The following is a 24,062-nucleotide window of genomic DNA, read 5'->3' as shown; positions in this document are numbered from 1 at the left end:
CCTAACATTTTAATATTGTTATTTAAATTTATTGTTATTAAAATATTGTTAAATCTTCAAATGTACGATTAATATTATACTTGATAATAAGTGATTGAAACTTTTTCAATATTCGAACTACAACATATCAGAAGAACATTGTTTTCACTTGATTTGCATAATTAACTTAATTTGCATATTACATGCAGTGGAAATGTATTTTTTAACAAGGGTTCGAATAAATCAAATGTTATTCTACATTTTTCATGTTGAATTACTGCACGTCCAATATCAAGTTACATATGAACATAAACATATCAAATTACAGATTACAAAATGTCGATTGATCATAGGAAAATTGTGTTAAATTTATCTACACGCATTTCTTAAAACTTCTTCATCTTCATCACGGATTCTGATTATACGTTTATCTTCGATAAAAAAATAACGACAAAGATGTAGAAGAAGTAGAAGAAGAAGAAGAAAAAGAAGAAGAGAAACCGGTCTTATGGTAGCTTTGGAAGAAGGAAAGATCCTTAAGGACCATCGACCTTGGCTTTCCCGCCAAAACTCAGCAGCCCGAAGGGAAGCCTACATATGTTCGAACATGTCGAAAGAATTATTTACACGTAACATATATTTGCTACTCCTACATCATTTAACCTCACTTTTTTTTATCATTAGATTATATAATAAATTTATATAATAAAATCAAATTATATTTAATATATATTAATTAAATATATATTAAAAGGTTATGTAATAGATTGGGTTAAATGCATAATTATCTTTTATATAATTTTATAATTTTGACAGAATCCTGACGCAACCTGAAGTAATAAGATATAATTATCGAAAATAATATATGTGTGTATATTAATATATTAATTATATAATAATAATATTAAATATATTATATTTAATATAATTAATATGTAGTATTTTAAAGTAATAATTTTTATTTCTATTTATGTATTAGTTGTTATTGTTCACTTAAATAATATAATAATAGTATATTGTATAACATAGCCTATAAATATAAATTATAATATATTTAATATTAAATGATATATATATATATAATATATTATATACATTAGAAAGTAGTGGGGGAAAATAAAGAGATAAAAAGAGAAAGAAATAAAAGATCGTCGCCGGAAGGGCCAGGCAGATTGGGCCATGCAAGAAGAAGGGTCTACTCCTCGACCGCCTTCGCCGATAAATATTGTAAGAGGATGTCAACCTGTTTGTCCGTATGTAACAGGACTCTCCAGAAAAGATTCCACCGTCTAAGTATAATCTTTCCCAGGATTCTAAGACACCCTCCGTTTTTTTCTCTCTACCCTCTTTCTTCACCACTCCCCCCTTCTTCTTCCCTTCATTCTATATCTATCTCTTAATTTTCACAAAAAATACCACTCCTATTTGAGCCAACCTTTAACCGCCTTTTTAATTTTAACATCCAACTTAACTTACAGGAAGTTAACGTTTTTTAACAAATAAAAAAAACATGTTTTCTAAGCATTTGACTTCCATCATAAAGGTTTTTAACCCTCTTTAAATTCTTGTTATTAGAAAATCGTATTTTTTAAGTTTATGTTTTTCTTTGTATGTATTCTTGTAATTTTATTCATTTTTTAATTATAATATATAAATATTTGTATCAAGTTATATATTATATATCATATATAATATTAATATATAAAAGTTATATATAAAAATATACAAATATTATATATATAGTATAAGTTGTTATATATTATTGTTGTTTTTAAAATACATTTATTGTTCCTTATTTAGTGGTAGGTTTTAAAGCTGTTTTAATGCCAAATTTGATTTTTATTTTAATATTTTATTTATTTTTAGTATTTTTTTTAGAAAAAACTAAATTGTTTTATTGTAGCCATATAACTTATTTGTATTAAAAAAAAAGAAGAAAGAAATAAAACACAAATAACTTTAATCATAAATATTTTTTCAAACCAAATCCAATAAAAAGTGAAAAGAAGATGAATCTACAGAAGACCAATTAAATTTTCATCAAACTTAAGATTAAAGATAATCCCTCCTTTTGAACTTAACACATATCATAAATATGTTTTTAATAAATATACGACACGCGGAAGAGGACAGATGTTAACGATGATGACAATGATCTTGCAGTAAACTTGGAAGGCAAGAGATGTAAATTACACACTAACGCAAAATACATATACACATCATATGTAGAAAGAAAAATGAACATATGATATTTCTTTGTGGTAAAATTACGATTATGCAAAGGAAAATACTCCTCTCATTCAGTCTGACATAAGAAGGAATTTATTTTCCTTTTTTGAACCTCTGATGTACGACTGATAGATCCAACTGCTTTTTCATCTTCCACTTCCTTCACTTCTTCTTCTTCTGATGCTCTTTAACGTCTTGAAGCAAAGGCATCAAGGTGTTCGGTGGGTTTAAAGGGACTGATCTATCATTCTATTTCTTCATAAGGATGGATACAACAAACCGGAGAAGCAACAACAGCAGGTCCCACTGTGAGGAAAAAAGAGGGGGAAAGAAAGAAAGAGAGAGAGAGAGAGAGAGAGAAATAAGAGTGAGGGAGGATGTGAAAGGAATAACTGCAGGTTCTATCCTGGGCCTCTTTCGAAGACCCTTAACGCAGGTAAGGTCTACACCACCATCCAAGCTAACCGGCATACAGGTACCACACAAAGTGGCCAAGATCTTCCCACACCTACCTGAAAAACGGGGCACTCTAGCTGTTTCATTGGAATCATCCCTAGCTTCTTAGGGGAAGATAAAAGTGGAATTTAGTTTGTATTGAACAAGACAAAGAGTGTCTGTAAATATTTCAATATTTGACATTTTTTTTTTGAAGAAGAAGAAGATATAAAAGACTCTAAGAATCTAATTACTGTCATTTTGTTTTATCTTTGATTTTAAGATTATTTCATAATCAAATTATCTTTCAGATTACATAGTAATCGAATTTAGATAATGTGTATTAATTTAGCAGGATTTTAATATTTCTTAATTGTTGTTTAATGATTGCTTTTTTTTTTTTGAAACCTGTTGTGTGTGTGGTCTCAGAGTTCTACCTGGAAACGGCGAACTTTTTGGTTTTGATTGAACTCATCCCTAGTCCCTAAAGAAAAATGGGTGTAGGGCTTCTTGAAAGATACAAAGAGTGTAAACTTACAGATATTTTTTCTAGAAAGATCGAAAATTCCCTTTTTGTTATACTCTTTCACTGATTTCAACAAATTCGTAGTCAAATATGGATGACACCGTTAATTAAGCTATTTTAATATAATTTATCTTATATATGTTGCGTCTGTAATATACAAAACAAACATTTAATCTATGGACCAGTTCTGTGAAATTTTTATAGAATATTGTTTTAGTTTATTTAATATATTTAATATGCAAAGGTTAACTATATTTAATAAAAAATAGTACTGAAAGTAGAATCCTGCAATATTTTGGCAAGTAAACAAGAAAAATTCGAAAGAATAGCTTAGTAATGGTAATGCAAGGTTTTACAATTTGGCAAACTTTTCAAATCAAGTACAATTAACCTATAAACGAACAAGTGTAACAAAACAATATACAAGTCAACCATTAATTGTATCTGCAATTTTTCCAACCAGACCATGACACTAAACACTTTAAGATCTCTTAATAACAACTATATGAATCCTAATATTACCAAACAAATAAACCCTCAAACATTTCATAATTATTATCTAGTGACTTTGGTGAAAACCTGCTGAGCATGATAGTGCGTAGGTGTCTTTGGAGTATCGCGTTCCTGGAAAAAGGATTACATAAAACTAAATAAACCGGAGGGGGTGAAAAAAGGAGGACATCAAAAGAGGATAAAAAGAGAAAGAAAGATCAAAAAGAAGAAAAAAGAGAGAGAAAGAACAGGAGTGGGATACGTGGGACCACCGAGTCCGAACGATCAGCTGAGAATCTTGAAAGACAGAGATGGTTGTATACAAGTAGTGGGAGCGAGATAATGATAAAGACTCTCGGTTGCTTGGCGCTAGTCTCCTTAGAAACTGGTTCCAGTCTTGGCGGGAAACGTCAACCAATCGGAGATCGAGAAGAACAGCACTCGCCGCTATGGTCCTGGGCTATGGAATGCCGAGACGTTCGTTCGTTCAGTGAGAAGCTTCCGACGATTCTTGGAACGAGCACAAAGCATTTGCATTCACAAAGGAACGCATGTAGATTCTCAACACGTAGAGAAAGGAGTGAGAAAGAAAGAAAATGTAAAGAGTAAGAGAAAGAAAAATAGAATGAGAAAGAATCATTCTTTACCTTCTACTCTCGTCATATCGGTTTTTGACCTTTGCTCCTCTTACTCTTGCTTTCTCTCTCTCTCTCTCTCTCTCTCTCTCTCTTTATCTGTTTTTTCTATCTTTATCTTTATTTCTATCTCTCTCATCCCCTCTCTCTCCCCTCTTGTGTGTACATTTTCTCTGATGTATCCGAAAAGAGACATGTAAACAGGATAGAAATTTGTTATTAAACATTACACGTTTCTCATAATTTGATTATCTTATTCGAGTAATTTATTTAATGTAAACAACGTAGATATAAAATACAAAGGTGATTACATGTTAATAATATGTAATATATCTTTTAAAATGAAACAGCCTGTAGATTTAGAAAACTGGCAGTGTGAGACGTGCTTCGCGACGAAATCCGAAGCAACGCGCCATTTTGCATGACATGCCCTACCCTGATTTCTTGTTAGTATATAAATAAGTATATATATATATATATATATATGCGAATTATGGATGAAGATTCGATTAGAAGATTAATATAAATCCGAATTTAAAAGAAGTTTACTGTATAAATAATTTTGAAAATTAATAAATCCAAATTTCGAATGAATTATTATTGTATACATTGTTTCTAAACTTTATATAAAATATTTCTATTTTAAAAAAAAAGGTTATTGTATACACATATTCATAAATATATATGTATATTCGATTTACATATTTTATATATATATATATATATATATGCAATCTTTTTCAAAATCAGTAAAAACATATGGGATAACATAATCTAAAATTGTAGGGTTGTTCAAAAAATTTACGCCGATTTTTAAACAAAATGTTAAACATATAAATCGACACGAACTTTCTGGATAATCGAATGTGTGCGTGTGTGTGGGGGGGGGGGGTTTATATAGAAAGAACGATCGTGTTTTGCGATAAGCGAATTCTTTAAGCGATCGTTATAAACATGGTTGCTATACTCCTGTTAAACCAGCCGAATCTTAGTGAGATAAACAAATACACGAGATCGGGGCGTGATCCGAGACACGAGTGTATTCATAAGTTTCAGATACTACTGTAAACCCAGTCCAATCAAGTACTAATAGAGAATTGGATAAGAAAATGTAAGAAATTGAAGAAAACAGTGGGAGACAAAAAAAATATGGCAGAAATATTTTTTTTACGAATTCGAAGAAGGTTATTTAATGAATAAAAAAAAGTTAAAAGATCAAAAAACAAAGTTTAATTAAAGATAAGAAATAAAATAAACGAGAAGGAGGTTTAGTATTTGTAAAACTTTAATTTGTTTATTTATTATTCGTTTGTTGATTTTTTATTTATTATTGATAATATCAAAATTAAATAATTTTTAATTTATATATTATTTTAATAATTTTAATATTATATTAAATTTATAATATTATATTTATTTATAATATTTAATATTTTCAATAAAATCGATAATATCAAAATTTAATTAAATTCTTAAGTAAACAAAATAAAAAATTACATATTATTGTATAATGAGTTGAAGTAATTTGTTATTTTAATAATTATGGAAATTTTTTACATGAATTAAATATAACTATAAATAAGAATGGTCAATGATGTGTTAAATAATTTATAAGAGTACAGTCTGCATTAATTTTAAAAAATGTCATTTAAATGATATTTAAAATTGTAAATTATTTGTTTTGAAAGTGTATAAATTGGTACAAGATTTACAGTCAATTTAATATCAAAGGGGTTATCTTTTAACGTATGGTAATAATTTTTAATTTCTTTATCAATAATTTTGTAAGTTAATTTTGTAATGGTATACACTAATTAATATCATATATACACATTTTAAAATTATTCTATACCACAAAGTAGATAAACAGTGGCCATTAAAATTATTCTGCGCGGTTTTTAAGACAATACTGAGCTTATTAGGTTATCAAAATTTTTTTGTATCATTGATTTATAGTAATATAATATTTAGCAATATTAGAAAATATTTTTTTTATATATAAATAGATTATACATACTATTTTTTCGAATAGTTATATACATTGTATTTAAATTACTATATCAGATGATTTTACAACTATAGAAAATAACAATATTTAAATTACAAAAAATATTGAACAAAACTACTTTGTTTATTAAAAGTTACGGAAATAAAACCAAAGAAATAAGAGTTACTGTATTATTTAAGACAAAAAAAGAAACAATAAATTTAATATAATAAATATATAATGAATATAATGTATAATAAATCCAAAAATTTGGATCGTATTATTTAATAAATAAATAAATATAAATAAATAAATTTATATAGATAGATATATTATAGATAAATTTTATTAGAAAATAATAAATCCAAATTTGGGTCGAATTACTTAATAAATAAATAAAAAATAAATTTATATAGATAGATATATAATAGATAAATAGATATAATAAATATCCATCTATAATTTAAATAAATTTATTAGAAAATCAATAAATCCAAATGAAGAATTTGCTACTATTTAAAAATTTTCCAATATTGCTATGTAAATTCCTTTAAAATGCAACTATTTAACTTTTACTACTGTAATAATTTAATTTCCTATTATTTATAAATAAAATTATTAAAAATACTTTTTTACAACTTTTGAATAGATAAATGACTTATAACACGTACCTTCCTTAATTTTACATGCATTTATTATGATTCATTCTTAACTAAATAGGTTGAATGAAGTATAGTAAAAACTTAAGTTTACAATCATGAATGTAATTGATTCGATTCTGTTATATTTATCAATTGATATAAAAGAAATAAAGAAGGATAGGTCCCACCCTCACTCATCACAGTTCAACAAGAAAAAAAAATGTTATCCTATCTACAACTTCTCCTATTCTTTATGCACGCACGCAAACATGCTTATCGTTCGGTCTATATCGTGGACTGTAAACGATAAGGCATGATTCTCCTCTCTAACCATAAGCAAAGCCCTCAAACGTCTCATTTATCGTTTCGAGATAATATTTAAAAGACCGATGAGATGATTTTATCGTCTAACTGATTTCCTTGGCGCTAAGCATACGACAGAAAAAAAACTTAATCTATTCGTCCAGACTAATCAGCTGTCTATTTAAAATTGTAAATACAATACCTCAAACTTGAAATTAAATTTATACTAAATTTAAAGTGTAAACAAAAAAATTATAATAATTATTATTGAGTTATAATATGTGTTGTGCAAAAGATTAACTATTACAGTTAGAAAAAATTACAAACTTAATAATTATAATTAATTACAATACACTAATTAAAATTATTATGGTAAATTCGTGTCACAACTAACTGTGATTGTGAAGTGTATTTGTCATAATAAAAATAATAATATTTTATATCACAATGAGTATAATTGGCATGCGTTAGAAGTGGGTATTATTTCTAATATATCAAACATTTAGTATTATTAAAAATATTTAAAAGATATCAAAAAATAATATAAAATATAATATAACTAATTAACAATATAGAAATAAATTCGACAAAAGATTAGTAATTTTCTGATAATTTAACTTTAACTAATAAAACCTTATTATTTTTTTTTTATAATTTTAATTTCTAGTACAATGCTTTAGCTAAAGATAAGATAAAATTTGAATAATAATAATAAATAATAATAATAAAAAAAATATTTTTCATTCATCTTTATTTTCATTCAACTTTAATTTCAATCTCATTGATAATTTTCTATATAAATAGATCCAATTGAAATTATTCAATATTACTTTCATTTGATAATAACTAATACATATGTTTTTTAAAAAGTATGTGTATTGTAAATAAAAATTGAAATAATATTATACGTTTAGATATATTTCAAAACAATTTACTTAAAACATCTTCCGTTAAGAACGAGCGTTGTTGTCACTCTTGAAACCATGTAACCCACAGCACCCACATCCTGTTGTACTTCTGAGCGTTATATAGTATTACAATAACGAAGTTTGATACCAAAAGGTACTTGGAAATACCTCGTAAAGAAAACGTGCCTAAAACGCGATTTTTATATTTCAAAAGAATACAAAAAGTATTTTTCAACATATGCAATAAATAATTTTAACATTAATACAATTTTTCCATCATTGCATTGATAGTTCCTTTTTTTTGTTATGACGATAACAAAGTGATTCAAACAAATAAAATCACTAGAAATCAATTTAACACGAAATACATTTAAAATAAAAAAGTTTATCATAATTTAATTTTTATTATTATTATTTAAAAATAAACACTCATGCAGTAATTTCTAAAAGAGAGCATACTTAGCAAAATTTAACCACAACTACAAAATTAATTCGCAAATAATCAAAATTAGTATTATAAATGTTTTATTTTATTATATAATATAATAAATTTTATTATATTATTTATATAAATTTTCTATTTTAATAAATAAATGAAATTTAAATCCAATCTTAATTTTTAAGAAATTTAGTTGTACTATGTTATCCATTAAATTCATTTTTAACAATTGCATATTAAAGTAAGTAATATTTTAATAATGTTTAATAACAAACCTTATAATAAAATTGCTATTATATTTAACCCTTTGAACCCTTACATCACCTTATTATTAGTGATAAAAACATAAAATAAAATATTATTATAAATCTCCTACGTCAAATCTAAAATGAAAATCATAATTATTTTAATGTTCTAACATATTTTTAATTAATTAATATAAATTACAAATTTTTGTCCGATAATAATGTAAATTATTTTCTATGGATACACATGCATCGATAATGGAAGAGAAAAAAAATCAAAGGGTTAAAGAATGTTCTTTTTCACAAATTTTCTAACGGATGAGAAAAGATGTGGGTGGAAGATAGAAAAAAAGAAGTAAGAACTAGACTTTGTCCAAGATCTCTAACATCGACAGCACCTGGTGTCTTATTGTCCAATCTTTTCAAAGGAAAGGAATGAAAAAAAAATGGGAAAACTGGACAAGTACATGGAAAACGATAGATACTAAAATATAGAAAGGACGAACCAACAACTAAACGGAATAGCAAGTCATTCTATTCGTTTTCTTTCCATCTCTGATCTTTCGCTACATTTACATCCGACCATCTATATTCTGACCCAACTCATATCCATCTACATCTACATCTATAATATCTATAGGGTGTTCTATAAATGAACGTATTGTAACCACATCATTTTCATATATAACCGTGCAAATGGAAAATTGTCGGTTTTATTGAGAAAATCCTCTCAGAATGGAAAATTTATTTATTCATTCGTAGGAATAAATTGGAACAATTATGCTAAACAATTCGAATATTTTCCATATTCTTATATAAATCAAAAACTAATGTAAATTGGACATATATTGGGTTGGCAAGAAAGTAATTTCGGTTTTCTAGTGTGAAATAAAACTCAATTGTTTCTAAACTAACAGTTGTAAACAAAATTACACGAAATTTGTTTCTATAGCAACCTAAAAGTGTCAACTACCAAACCTCAAAAAAAAAAAAAAAAAAATTTTCCCAATATTTATTATATTAGAATTATTTCATTTTAATTATATATTATTTTAATTTATTAATATCAAATTATTTTAATTTATCCCAATATTTACCTATATGTGAATTATTTACTTGTTTTAACACTAGAACTACTACACTAGTCATTTTGACTGGTTGGTTCTTGACATGATTTGGTATCAAGAATATTTTGATACTTCTATTGTACTTATTGTTACTATTATAATTGTTATTATATAATTTTTAAGATCTCAGAAAATGTAGTTCCTTTTGTAAAATAATAATAAGTCAATAAACATAAAAATATTTTACTTTTCCATGATTTTTAAATAGATAAAGATAGAGATAGCTATGTTTCAACTGTCGGTAGTTCTAGTGTTAATGAGCAGATATACTTTGTTCGAAATATGGGTAAGTATTTATGAAACACTGTGTATATCTAAATACACTTCTCTCGAAGGCTTACATAAAAGGTCTGGGCGTTTTCGTTCCGGTATATCAGTCACCCTTGTCGGCTTATTTCTAGCGGGCTTGTTTATTAACGCACGAAATATTAACGAGGGACAACCTGTAATGCGATTCTCAAAAAAGCGAAGTTGTTAGTCTTTGGTTACAATCAATTTCTTTTTCTTTTTTGAATTTCAAACGAATTTGGAAAAGAAAAAATATACACATGAAATGTGAAACTAGTAACATCATATGGAAAATAATCAATTGATTCATATATACAGTATGAATGACTGTTAAAACGTAGAAAGTTACAATTACTATTAGGTGGTTCGGAAAGTCGTTTCGTTTTTTACTAACGCAATAATGGCATTAGTTGATGCAATCCGACAAATAGTAAAACATGAGATCGATAAGAGGTTAAATTTATCAAATTCAACTGTTTATGACCACTTGAAAGGTTTAGGTTTAACCTCGAAGCAAAACTTAACTTCATTTTTGCAAAAGAAAAATGAAACGACTTTCCGAACCACCTAATAGATTTTTCCTTAGAAATTATTGATACAGTGTGTTTGATATGAAAAAAAGTTTAGAAATAAATACATCAGTAAATCTTAATTATATATTTAACGAGTTTAACTTAAAAGCTTTAATTAAACAAGTAAATTAATCAAATGCAAAAATAATGTAAAAGGAAAACCTGTAATTTAACCCTTTGAGTGCTGAATACTTTTAACTAAAATGTTTTGTAGGAAAGTAATAATTTATTATTAACTAGATTCTAATAATAGATTATATTTAATAATTCAAGTTTTTCTTTCTGAATATAATTTAATGAATTAATATAAACATTACATTATTTTACATTTATATTAATATTAACAAACGCATATGTACGTCCATAGCACTCTAAAGGATTAAAAACGTACACGTTGTTAAACTCGGGGAATATCCAGTTTTTTCATATCAAACAATTGGTCATTCTTTATTTTTACCATTATATAAATATTTTTTAGTATCAGAATCAATTTAATTACCCATTTGAATAAACATAATATAAAATAAATTTATTTAAAAATGATGTGTCTATTACTATACTTTGCATATTAAAAAATTTCAATCTGATATTTAATTAAATGAACATTTTCAACTCAACATCAACACTAACCAGGAACGTAAAAACAAATGTATTTTTATTTAAACAATCCAAATTATTATTAAAATATGTTAGAATATGTGATATACCTTTAATAATTGATAATTAATTGAAAGAAATGTATATTGTAATCTAAAAGTAGAGACAATGAGTTCGATGTACTTTTCGTAATCCTATATTAAACTGTTTCTTTACCCTCTATGAAAGTCAGGTAATATTCTTCTATTTACTATTGTTTATATGACTTTCCTTATATGGCACATGCAAGTAACAGAAGTAATATTCATAATAAATATAATGTATTCTTTTGAAAGTTTTATAAACAAAAATGAATAAAAAGATTTCTACTGACTTTCATAAAAGACGATGAATCGGAGTTTACGATAGATTTTGAAGAGGATGGTACATCGAATTTACATTTTGTGGTTTTAAACAATAATATACATTTCGTTAGATTATTTAATAATTATTTGCAGTATATCGAATACTCTCAAGGTATGTCACATTCCTATTTTCTTTTCATAGATAAACGTATATATATACACGCCACATTAACACAAAAATATGCTATAATTATATTTTTATAAATTAAAAAAAATAATTTTATTTATATTACTTAGAAATTTATATTATAATAAATACAAGAAAATAAAAAGTTATCTAAGTATTTAATATAATACTTTTTATAGTAAAAATAAATATTATAATATTATATATTAATATATATTATAATATTATTATAATATATTTACACTTTTATAAACATAATATATTAATATTTTTATATTTAATATGTGTATATAATTTTATATTACATTTATTATATATTATACTTATTATATTATATTATGCACCTTATATATAGTTTATTAAAATTATTATTATACAATAATAATAATAATTTAATATATATATATATATGGTAATGTGTAAAGGTAAATTAAATAAAGGTAAATTTAATGTGTAGGGTAAACATTAACAAAAATAGAAAATAATCGATCTATTTTCTTCTAAAACTCAATCATAAATTTCAACGTGCCAAAGAGTTAAATAAAAATACAATGCAACGATATATCGTTAGTTTAATTGTTATTTAAAAATTTACAATCAGACACGATAAATTTAAAGTAAAAATAAAAAAAAATAAATAAAAATATAATAAAGTTCTTGAAAATAATCGATATGTTGTTATCAGTTTTTGAATCTCATCCTCAATCATAAATTTCAACAGACGCGAATCGGTTGAGCGTACGAATAAAAATATAATAAATAAACTAAAAGAAAAACTCGTTTCTTGTTAAGCAACGAAAGGAATGATGCTGATACCGTTATACCACTTACAATAGAAACTTACTCGATGTTCGAAGGTTCAGAAAGCGAATAAAAGGAGCAACACACCTAAGACGACTAACATAAGCGCCCCAAGTGTGCCCAACCATTTTCCAGCTCGCGACTTTGAGAAGGACAGTGGAGAGTAAAGAAAGAAAGAGAGAGAGGGATAAAGAAACAGACGGAGTGAAAGAAAGAAAAAGAGAGAGAGAGAGAGAGATAGTGAAAGAGAAAGAGAAAGAGACAGAGACAGTGAGCAAGAGACAGAGAGAGAGGGAAATACGTGCCGCGAACAAGGACGAGTAAGATGACGAGAGAACTTGTGGAAGAAGTAGGGAGGATGGACCTCGTGAGATTCGATGAATGAACGAAGTCATGAATGAACTCGAACCCTCCTCGTACCGGTAGGTATATACACATTCGTGGTACCTACTCTCTATAGGTATACCTACGTCAGCGAGGATACATGAAAGCCGTCGTCAGTGTGCCACTTTGTGTAAAGAAATAACAAGAAAATACTTTAAACGGCTGTTATACGCATTCCACGGATATCAAGTGTTTATCGATACGTGAAATAACAATTTGTATAACTTTTATTTTTAATTAATATTTAGTGAAAATTTATTATTATTGGGTGTATGTAAAATTTATTTTATTTTATTCTATACGAGCTCTTTTATATTTAAATGTTGCGCGTATGAGTGAGTGCGTGCGTGTGTTGTGTAATTGAACAGAAGCGAATATAAGACTGCAAAATACTCCTAAATTGTTCTCTATTTAAACAAATTTTTTTATTCATTTATTTAAGTTAGATTGTAATTTATAATTTTCATTATTCACAATCCTACAGAATTCTATATATATTATATATTCTATATAATATTTTTATATATAATATTCTATATATATTTTATATATTATATAAAAAATATATATTTATTTATTTAATATATAATTTATATTATATTTATATATATAAATTATATAAAAAATTATATATATTATATAATATTATTATATTTAATTTTATTATAAAATTATTATTTAATATTATTATAATTATTAATTTATATATAATATTATATAAATTATAATATATTATATATATTACGTAAAAAATAATAAAATCTATGTATGTTGCAGATTAACAGTATGCTAATGTTTGTTATAAGTTTTGCATAGTGAAATACAAATTTTTTTTTTATAATTATAAATTATAATATTTATTATTAATATTGCAAATTATAATATTTGCACTATACAATATTCGACATTGTTTATCTTACGGTTCGATTGTTTATTCAACATTCAAATACAAACGTCAAAGAAAAGGAATATATTTTAGGAAATATTATTTCAATTTTATTACTTAAAAATAATAAAGTTTAATAAATAATAAATTATATTATTTATTAATATATTATAATATATTAATAAATAATATATTATATTATATAAAAATATATAATATAATAAATAATTATAGGAAAATTAAATATAACTTTAACATATATATATATGTTAAAGTTATATGGAATTTTCTGTAAGCCAAATAAAAACAAACAAAGAAAAAGACCTAAAAAAATGTTTAAAGCAAAAAGAAATGGTCCAGTATCCGGATTTGTTTGAGAAACGTGAATAAAAGGAGAATAATAATCTTTTGAAAGGGTTCTGCTTCCTGCTAAAGGAAACAAGTTTCCTTCGAAGAAGTTTCTCTAACTGGTAGGACATTTGAGGTATAAGCTTTGAAACTGAACAAACAATTTTCTAACTCTTTTTTATTTTTACGTGAATTTTTAAACCTTTACGTGAACCTTTGAAGGTGAATAAGATTGATGAACGTTTTTTTTCTTTTTCAAAGAAAAAGTGTCACTTTAAAATTTTCTTTTGTCAAGAATAAAAATGTTTGGGAAAAGTTTTACCTTGATTTAGATTTAAAAAGGAAATGACAATAAATGTAAAAAAGAAAAACTGGTTGGAAAGTCAAGGTTTTGTATAATTCGATACGTTTTGAACATCTTCAAGGATTAATGTGTTTTTTTTTTTGAATATTTTGTGTTATGCTGTTCACGAAAGGATGACGAAAAAAAAAAGAAAAGGTGTTATCCGCTTTTATTTTTTTTTTATTTTTGATAAAAACTTTTATGTATTTTTTTTTTTTTATAGTAAAAATCTGCAAATAAATTTGTTCAAATTCAAATCACTTCAATGTTATAAATTATCTACGCAATTTGTTTCAAATAAAAATATTTGCACTTCTAGATTTGTTCCATTTTACGTTATAGAGAAATCAATTTTTCTTTTTCTTAAATAATAAAAATAATCCGCCCCTGGTTATTTAAACAAAGATGATTGATAGTTTAAAGTAACAGTAGAAATATCAATAATAAATATTATTTACTGTATTTTTTTTTAAATTGTTTATAAAACATTTTTTATATATATTATAATATATATTATAATATTATAATATTATATATATATATATATTATTTAATATAGTATTAAATAATATATAATTACTACATAATAATATATTATATAATATTAATATTAAATAATATTATATTTAATATTATATAATATATCTCTCATAATAGTTATATATTAAAATATTATAAAATATTAATAATAATATATTATAGAATATATTAATATTAAATAATATATTAAATTACATATATTATTATATTAATAATTAAATTATATATATATATATTAAGTTGACCAATAAACCTATGCATTTTTTTTACACTATTATTAAAAAAAAAAGTAATACATTATAAAAAAATATTAAACAACTAAAATAATAATATATTATATACAAAAAAATTGCACAGAGTTGCACCACAGTTGCGTCCTTTTTTTTGTCCCTTATCCCACCTCCCTTTTTTTCTTCTTCCATTCGTATTATTTCTTTTTATTATAATTTTTTGTTTATCGTTAATTATAACTTGAATTAAATACAGGTCGGTTAGAAAAATTTATGCCACGATGCGTACCTTAGTGTACTGATTTTTTGTTTGTTTCTCTCTCTCTCTCTCTCTCATTCCTATGATTTCTTTTTATGATATTTTTTTTTTTATCTTATTTCTTCTTCCCTTTTTCGTCGCACCGACCCGATAAAAGGATTTCCGGTGTAGGACCACTGAAGCAAGGCTCTTCTCCTTTTATATCCTCGATAGCAATTGTAAGCAACTCACACGCTCAACCGAGCGTAGGACTCGTCTCGTAAGAAAGTTCGCACGAGGACGAACCATCTTAGATGGTCCATTCGAACAACCTAATTGTGAAATAAAGATATACCTATATATATATATATATATATATATATATATATATATATATATATATATATGTATGTATATGTGAAAGCGGTTGGTCCGTTCGCATCGATCATTGTACGAATTCTCGTACCTGCTGTTCGTTCAGAATTACTTCAATTTACAAAACGGCCCTTTAAATGTACCTGACTCGCTATTTCCCACCCACGAGGAATTTTCAACATTTGTCCAACATGTTCACCGAATAAAGATCGAAATTCCGTTTCTTAACCCCTTAAGCAGCAATGATTTTGAGAAAAAAACAACGGCAAAAAAAAATCATTTTTTTTTTTTGCATAAAGACATAGTTTAGAACATTGTTTTGACAAAAAAATTAAAAAAATACAGAAATAATCAATATTTTTATGTTAATTTTGGATTTTGTTCCACATTACAGAGAAGAGCCGAATATTGCAAATGTTACACGTACGTCAACTTTTTAATCTTTCTTTTCTAATTACTATTTCGGAAAAAATATTTTTCAAAAAAAAAAAAAGATTCTTTTTCTTTGTTTTCACACTCTCATTTTCCATTTTCTATTATGTTTAAGTGTAAAAAATCATAGATATATAAAATAATACGCCGCTCGAGTTAACTCGAGCGTGCGGAAATCGGCCGGTTTAATGCGATAATATATGTTTATTATCTAATGCTCAACTTAATTTTTTTATTAATATATTATTACATTATATATAATTAAATTTAAATCTGTAGTTTCTTAATCTTCAAATCTAATCTAAAACATCTCTAAAAAAAAAGTGTAATTAATTTTTCAAAACCAACCTAACAATTTTGATCCACCCATACCATTTGAACTACAGTCCATATAATGTATATACATAATATAAACGAATATATAGAAACATACAATAAATTTTAATTGATAAATTTTTGTCGTTAGATTCGCATAGAAGATAGACGCATATAAATTGTATACACACAATGTTATAGAAAGAAAAAAAAGTACTTTTATACCAAATCCTGAAGAAACGAATAAGCCCTCTTTCATGGGGGCTTTTAAAAAGGATGAGAAAAAGTATAGTAACTTTAAAGTAAGAAAGGAAACCATAAAAAGAAATAAAAGAAGTAGACGAAGAAGTAGACGAAAATGTAGAAAAATTTGTTCTTCTAGACGAAGAGAAGTTTGTAGCTCGCGAAATTTCTTTAAGGGACAAGTATTAGTGAGGCTTCTCAGTTGCCACCATATCAAAAGGATCAAGGAGCCGCATGAGAGATTTCAAATCTTCCCTTCTCAGAGGATTTTCAAATCTTCCACATTCCATTCTCTATTCTTATATTTCCTTGTACGTTGATATGTATACCTGTTGGGACCGCAACTATCAATACACCTTATGGGAAATAAGAAAATTCTTAGTATATATATAAACTTTACAATATGACACGAGCCCGAACATTGTAAGATGAATCAAATTTTAAAATATTAACAGACACGTACGATTTAAGATTTCCTCCTTTTTTCAAAATCCTAACTGTTCTATAAATTTTGTTAAAACGGTAAACTGAAAATCTATTTAATAATAAAATCTATTTGGTCCAATGGCATACATTTATGGTGTAGAATATAATATATGTTCTACATATAAATATATATAAATATATGTATATAAATATATGTTCTAATAAAAATAACATATATAAATATATGTTCTAATAAAAATCATACAACAAAAATAAAAGTACTCATAGCACAAAATTGTAAGAATTGCACTAAATGCATAATGAAATTTCAAAATTAAGGATAAACGAAAAAAAACTAAAAAACATAAACAATATATGAAAAATATCCTAATCAATTAGCAATAAAAATTTATGATAAATTCAACAAAAGATGAAAGCAAACAAATTGTAAAATATTAAATAATAAAATGGATTGGACATTAATGTGATAATAAATCAGAAATGATAAAACAATTTGCTAAACGTCAAATAAAATTTATTGTAAATAATATGTAATATGTAAAACAAGATGTTTAAGATATATCAGAGATTTTTGGAATACTGAAAGATGGATAGGACAAATCCAAGTAATGGATCACCATGGGGAACAGTAATGGACCCCTATAGAAAAATATTAATCTGAAAATACATCAATGCGGGCTGTCGGCAAGATTATTTCAAATTTATTGATAACTTAGTAATCTGAATAGATTTTAACTCGACAAAATAAATTTTGATGATAATTTATGTATAAACGGTATAATCTAGCATACATGTATAATTACATATATACAAATGTATATACTATATACTAGCTTACCCGGAACACATTAATGTGGCTTATATGAGCCAAAATATGACGTTGTAGTATAGATAAAATTTAGGTTATGTTCAAATGTTTCGCGCGCTCACCGAAATCTATGGCCAACAAATGGCGCTGGACTTACCTGTATCTTTATCCTTTTTTTTTAAATCAATTAATTATTTATTTAATAAATAAATGTAATAAAAACCTAGCCGTATACGAATGCAACATTGTGTCAAAGTTTCAAAACAATCGATAAAATACTTTTGCAGATTAGCAGTTAGGAACAAACGATTAGGTTATGTTCAAATGTTTCGCGCACTTATTGAAATCTATAGCCAACAAATGGCGCTGGACTTACATGTATCTCGTTTTCCTTTTTTTTTAAATTAATTAATTATTTTTTAAATAAATTAATGTAATAAAAACCTAGCTGTATGCTAATACAACGTTGTGTCAAAATTTCAAGACATTTAATAAAATTTTTTTTATTAAATTACTTTAAAGACATTTTCTAGAAATATGTTATAGAAAGTAGATAGAAACATAAGTTGCTGATAATTATCACTTACCTTTCTTCTTTTACTACCTGCGGCAAAACTTTGGACGCACCTGAAATAAAAAAATCATTATTTAGAATAAATAAATAAAAGTTAAATTAATCTTTTAGAATACTTTGTAACTTTATAAAAATATGCTTAAATATCTAGATTTATAAGCTTTATTTTATTTTGCTATTATAACAATATGTTAGGGTCAGATTATACAGAAATTTGTCAGTCCAGAAATGAGATAAAAAATTAGTAAATAATAAATCCTTAGCTTTTGATCTTTATTTTGTAAAAATTAAACCATAAAACAATAGTATAAAATACCAAGTTTTATTATTTTAAATACTATTAATTTTATCACTTATTATTCAAATAAACAAGTACATTATAAAACAATTCTAAGAAATAAAATAATTGTATTATATTTTTATAAAAAATTTTCAATTAACGTTTACTCAATTTCAAGGATAATAAAAGATTTTCAATAAATTTCTGTATAACTTGACGATACAATTGTTACTTTATATGCAAAATATATAATATTTATTAAAATTATAAATTACAATTACAATAATATAACAAAACTTGTATAATTATATAATCCTATAATTATTGCAATAAATCATTATTAATATTTAACAATATAAATGCATTGATATAAAAATAAATGTGATTATTGTATTTATATAACAAAAAATTGGGATTATGTTGAATTATATTTATAAAAAAAAAAACAAATAAAAAAAAGTATATATTTAATAAAAGAAATTAGCATGCGAAATGCGACGTAATGGAAGGAAGTTAATGCGATTGGATTGTACAAAAAGAAGACCAGTATAACAAATACGTACAATGTAGGTAGAATATCACAGTGAATGAATAAACCTAAATGAGATCGCAAGATGTCGACACAAAAGGGGGAAGTTCGATAGTCCAGCAGCATCTCTATGCTTTACCAAGAACACGTGTTCTCTCCCATATGTGCTGATACCCGCATGACAATTACTATGATTCGTTGACCGCATGTGCACAACGAAAGACTCACGAAGTCGACTAAGAAATCACAGATTCGCGGTTTCTTTTCTTTCATTTAAAGTCAACGTTTATTATGATTGATTCTTATAGATCCAAAAGAAACTTTTCAACAACAACTTTTTTTTCAATAATTTAACAACAACAAAAAAATTAACATTGTAAATATTCAACGAAATAGTCAAAATAAATATTTAACCCTAAAATAAATTTCCGTTAACCCAATTATAAATTCTAATCATTATATTGATAATTTTATTGATTATTTATACTAAAATAAATAATTCATAGATATTAAATATTTATCTGAAAAAAATATGTTTATTAGAAATTTGGAAAAAAATTCAAATTAAATCAAAAAGACTACGTGATCCATTATCCACTGTCAATTGCCTTTTATTGGGGCGCATCTTCAAATTACTTTTTTAATAACTGCAACTTCATGAGAATATTAAAAATTCTCGCTATTTTATTTGAAATCAATAATTAATTATATAAAATAATTTTTATATTTAAATAAAAAAAAAACAATTGTGCAAAAATAGTTCTATTTGGTTAGTATAAACATCATTATATACTTTACATTTTATATTTATTCCATTTATATTTTATATTTTTATTATATTTATATTGTATAGTTTATAGTTTAATATAATAATTAATAATTATATATTAGTTAGTATAAGTATCATTATATAGTTTATATATTATATTTATTATATTTATATCGTATAATGTATAGTTTAGTATAATAATTAATAATTATATATTAGTTAGTATAAATATCATTATATAGTTTATATATTATATTTACTATATTTATATTTTATAGTTTATAGTTTAGAATTTAATTGTGTTCGTATTGTGGTTGGTAATGGGTTAAAAAAAATTTTTATTTTACCCTATCCTGAGTTTAATCAATTACTATAACTTGACTTTCGAAAAAGGGATAAGAATATCATAATTTATTTCATTATTCTAAACCTATCCTATAAGATATAAATAATAGAAGAGAAAAACATAAGGAAGGGTGGAATATTCTATAAATCGATTACTTTAGCACGAAGCTTATATAACATAGAGGGATAGATGAGAACAATCGTTCATGAATCACGCGGTCTACCGGCTGCTGTTGGCTATCTTCTCCCCTATCACGTACCGTTCCATCTTTTGATATGTGCACAGTAGTGCCTAGTACAGTATATAGTACAGTGAGTAGTAGTAGGTACTGACATACGTCGTCTCGATGCTATCCCAATGAAGGTTATTGGGGGATCTTTTACCCCAGGACACCCTTAAATACGATTGCACCCTTAACGAATCGCTAGAAAACGAACGATCGAACTTATCCAATTGATATTTCTCAACGGACTTTCGCAAAGTTAAACTCAAATCTTTTACATTTTTACCTTGTAAAATTAAATCTCACGATTAATCAATAAACTGTGATATGTGACGTGTATACTCGTCGTGAAGAAGTGACACCATTTTGTGCATTTGACGTGTATACTCGTCATTGAGAAGTAACACGATTTTGTCTATTGACGTCTATACTCGTCATTGAAAAGTAACACGATTTTGTCTATTGACGAATATATACATCGTGTGTATAAATTAAGAACCATTGGCTATTTAAATTGTAATTTTTGAGAGAAAAACAAAACATATTATCAAATTTCAAGATATTTAGAATATTTTGAAGACTATGACGTAATAAAACAAACAAATAAAAAATATAAATATTTTTATCACCTTTTCGTAAATAGAATTACAGCAAGAAGAGGTTTGTTAAAATTTCGAACATTCCCTTTATCTTATTATTATTATTATTATTATATTATAAAGTAATAATATTAATATTAATATTTATAATAATTGTAATATTAATAAATATTAATATTAATATTTATTATATATTATATGTTCTATATTGTAGTATAATTACAATTACTGAACTATTAATTAATAAAGTAATACATAATACAGTAATAATATATATATTATTATATTTATTTTATTTATTTTATTATTATATTATTATATTATTATATTTATATATTTATATACAGTAATAATATATAATAATATATATATATATGTAATCTTAACTTATTATTATTATATCTTCCATAATTTTTAAACTAAGATAAGTCTGATATATTTACGATATATATTCTTGTGTATTACGTAAATAATCCTAAAAAAAATTGTACTCTTCCAACCGTCTACATATCTTTCGATATCGTGTTCAAATTTGTTCGGTCTTCTCGAAAAAAGGTAAAAAAAAAAAAAGGTCCAACAATAGATTAACGTAGTTGTATCTGTGAATCATTGGAATCTTCTTTTTGTGGGTTATGGATGGGATATTATATCCTTTCGTTTATGGGTGTTAAACAGATTTCAATGTCAATGTGGTCAAACCAAAATAATTTATTTTCCACAATTCAAGTTCTATTCACTTGAAAATTCTATTAATCCCTTTCGAATTTTTTTGTTTTCGAAGAATTTTTCAAGAATCTAACAAAATGTTCTAATGTTTTGTACCGAAGTACGCAAAGAAAAAGGGGAAGGATTATATCGTTGGACCGGAAGATACTAGAAATATACAGACGGATTCATTTAATTATTTCATTGCGAACGAAGGGAGAAAGAACATGGGGAGAATGAGGAAGGGGGGAAAAGAATGAGGGAGTGGGAAGATGGGAGAAAATTACCAACTCGTACTCGACACCGGAAGATGTGATATCCCGTAGACTACTGTTTATCAAGTCAATATTTTTTAAACATTTTTTTATGAATTATTTATAATAAAATCTCTATATATATACTATAAGTAATCAAATGATCATTACACTGATTAATATATAAAAAAAAACAATTTTAATATCGATAATATATAATATATATAAAATATTATTATATTATATTATATTATATTAAATTATAATTAAATTAAAATAATATTAAAATAATATTCATATAATATTCAAAAATAATATTAAAATTATATTAAAATTATATTATATTATATTAATAAATAATAATAAGTATATTATTATTAAGTAGATAATATATAAATAATAATAATAATAGAAAGTAATATATTATCTGCAATAATTTATTAGTATTAATCAAATAAACAATAATATACTAAAAACCTACAACTTGTTACTGAAAATTAATTATTCATATTTATAATAACTATAGAAAATGTTTATATAATAGGTGTCCAAAAAAATTACTATAATCATAGAAAAAATTCAACTTTTTTACAGTATGAGCTTATATTTTGTCTGATAACTGAAACTTCATATCAAAGAAATAAAATATCTAAACAAAACAACTTTGAAGACATTTGACATTTATTTAACAAAATATTAAACAATAATGAATAGAAATTATTGATAAAATAAAAAAAATATTTGAATATTACGATATCAGAACTACGTTTGTTGAGTGTAGGAAGGAACGCGTGGGTGTGTCCTGTGGGAGACATTACCAAACATAAAATCATCAAACGGAGGGTTCATGCAACCAAGCCTGATCATCTCGTCGCATATGCGCCAGATATCACATGTGTTTGACTCTGCCTTTCCTCACTCACACACATATACATCTAAGCTTAACTGCAGTGTGTAGGAAGTAAACGCAAATGTAATATTTTGTACGGTCTATTCAGTACACTGAATAAAATATCAAGTTCTCGTTGACTCGACAAAAAATAGACGAGGATCAAAAACAAGGACTAAAATCTTGGTATCTTCAAAAAAAAAAAAAAAACTTTCAACGTACTTTACAAATATTTTTTATAAATAAAAGTATCACTCGCAAATTTAAATTTGATTTTTTTTTTGTATAAAAAAGTAAATTAAACTCTTAACTTTCTAGATTGTTTTAAATAATTATTCAATTAAATAAAGTGTATTATTTAATTATTAATAAATTATAAACATTTAATACTAATCGAGTTACTTGTACAATTGTTACATAAATATAAACATGACCTCCTGTTTGAATTTCACCCGATTTTACCTACATTTATTTATTTACGTATGAAACATATGCAAATAAATTTTTTTTTATTATAAAAAAAAATACCAAACTGTTAATAACAAAAAAAAGAAATGTTATTAATATTTT

At 25.0% G+C, this 24,062-nt stretch overlaps 1 protein-coding gene across 3 annotated transcripts in view; it reads right to left on the bottom strand.

Annotated features, from left to right (window-relative positions):
- The window catches only part of LOC107068921 (M-phase inducer phosphatase), a 99,437-nt gene that overhangs the window by 48,547 nt on the left and 26,828 nt on the right, over positions 1-24,062 (bottom strand). For all 3 annotated transcript variants that reach the window (XM_015325773.2, XM_015325772.2, XM_015325774.2), the window contains exon 3: positions 18,912-18,951. In XM_015325773.2, coding sequence (XP_015181259.1) covers positions 18,912-18,951 — 40 coding nt within the window. The remainder of the gene's footprint in view (positions 1-18,911; positions 18,952-24,062) is intronic.

This window comes from Polistes dominula, unplaced genomic scaffold, assembly GCF_049000335.1.
Source record: "Polistes dominula isolate Pdom_NZ unplaced genomic scaffold, Pdom_raw_medaka contig_77, whole genome shotgun sequence".
Classification (NCBI taxonomy): domain Eukaryota; kingdom Metazoa; phylum Arthropoda; class Insecta; order Hymenoptera; family Vespidae; genus Polistes; species Polistes dominula.
The sequence above is the reverse complement of the archived record's forward strand: the minus strand, read 5'-3'. Positions and strand labels throughout refer to the sequence as shown.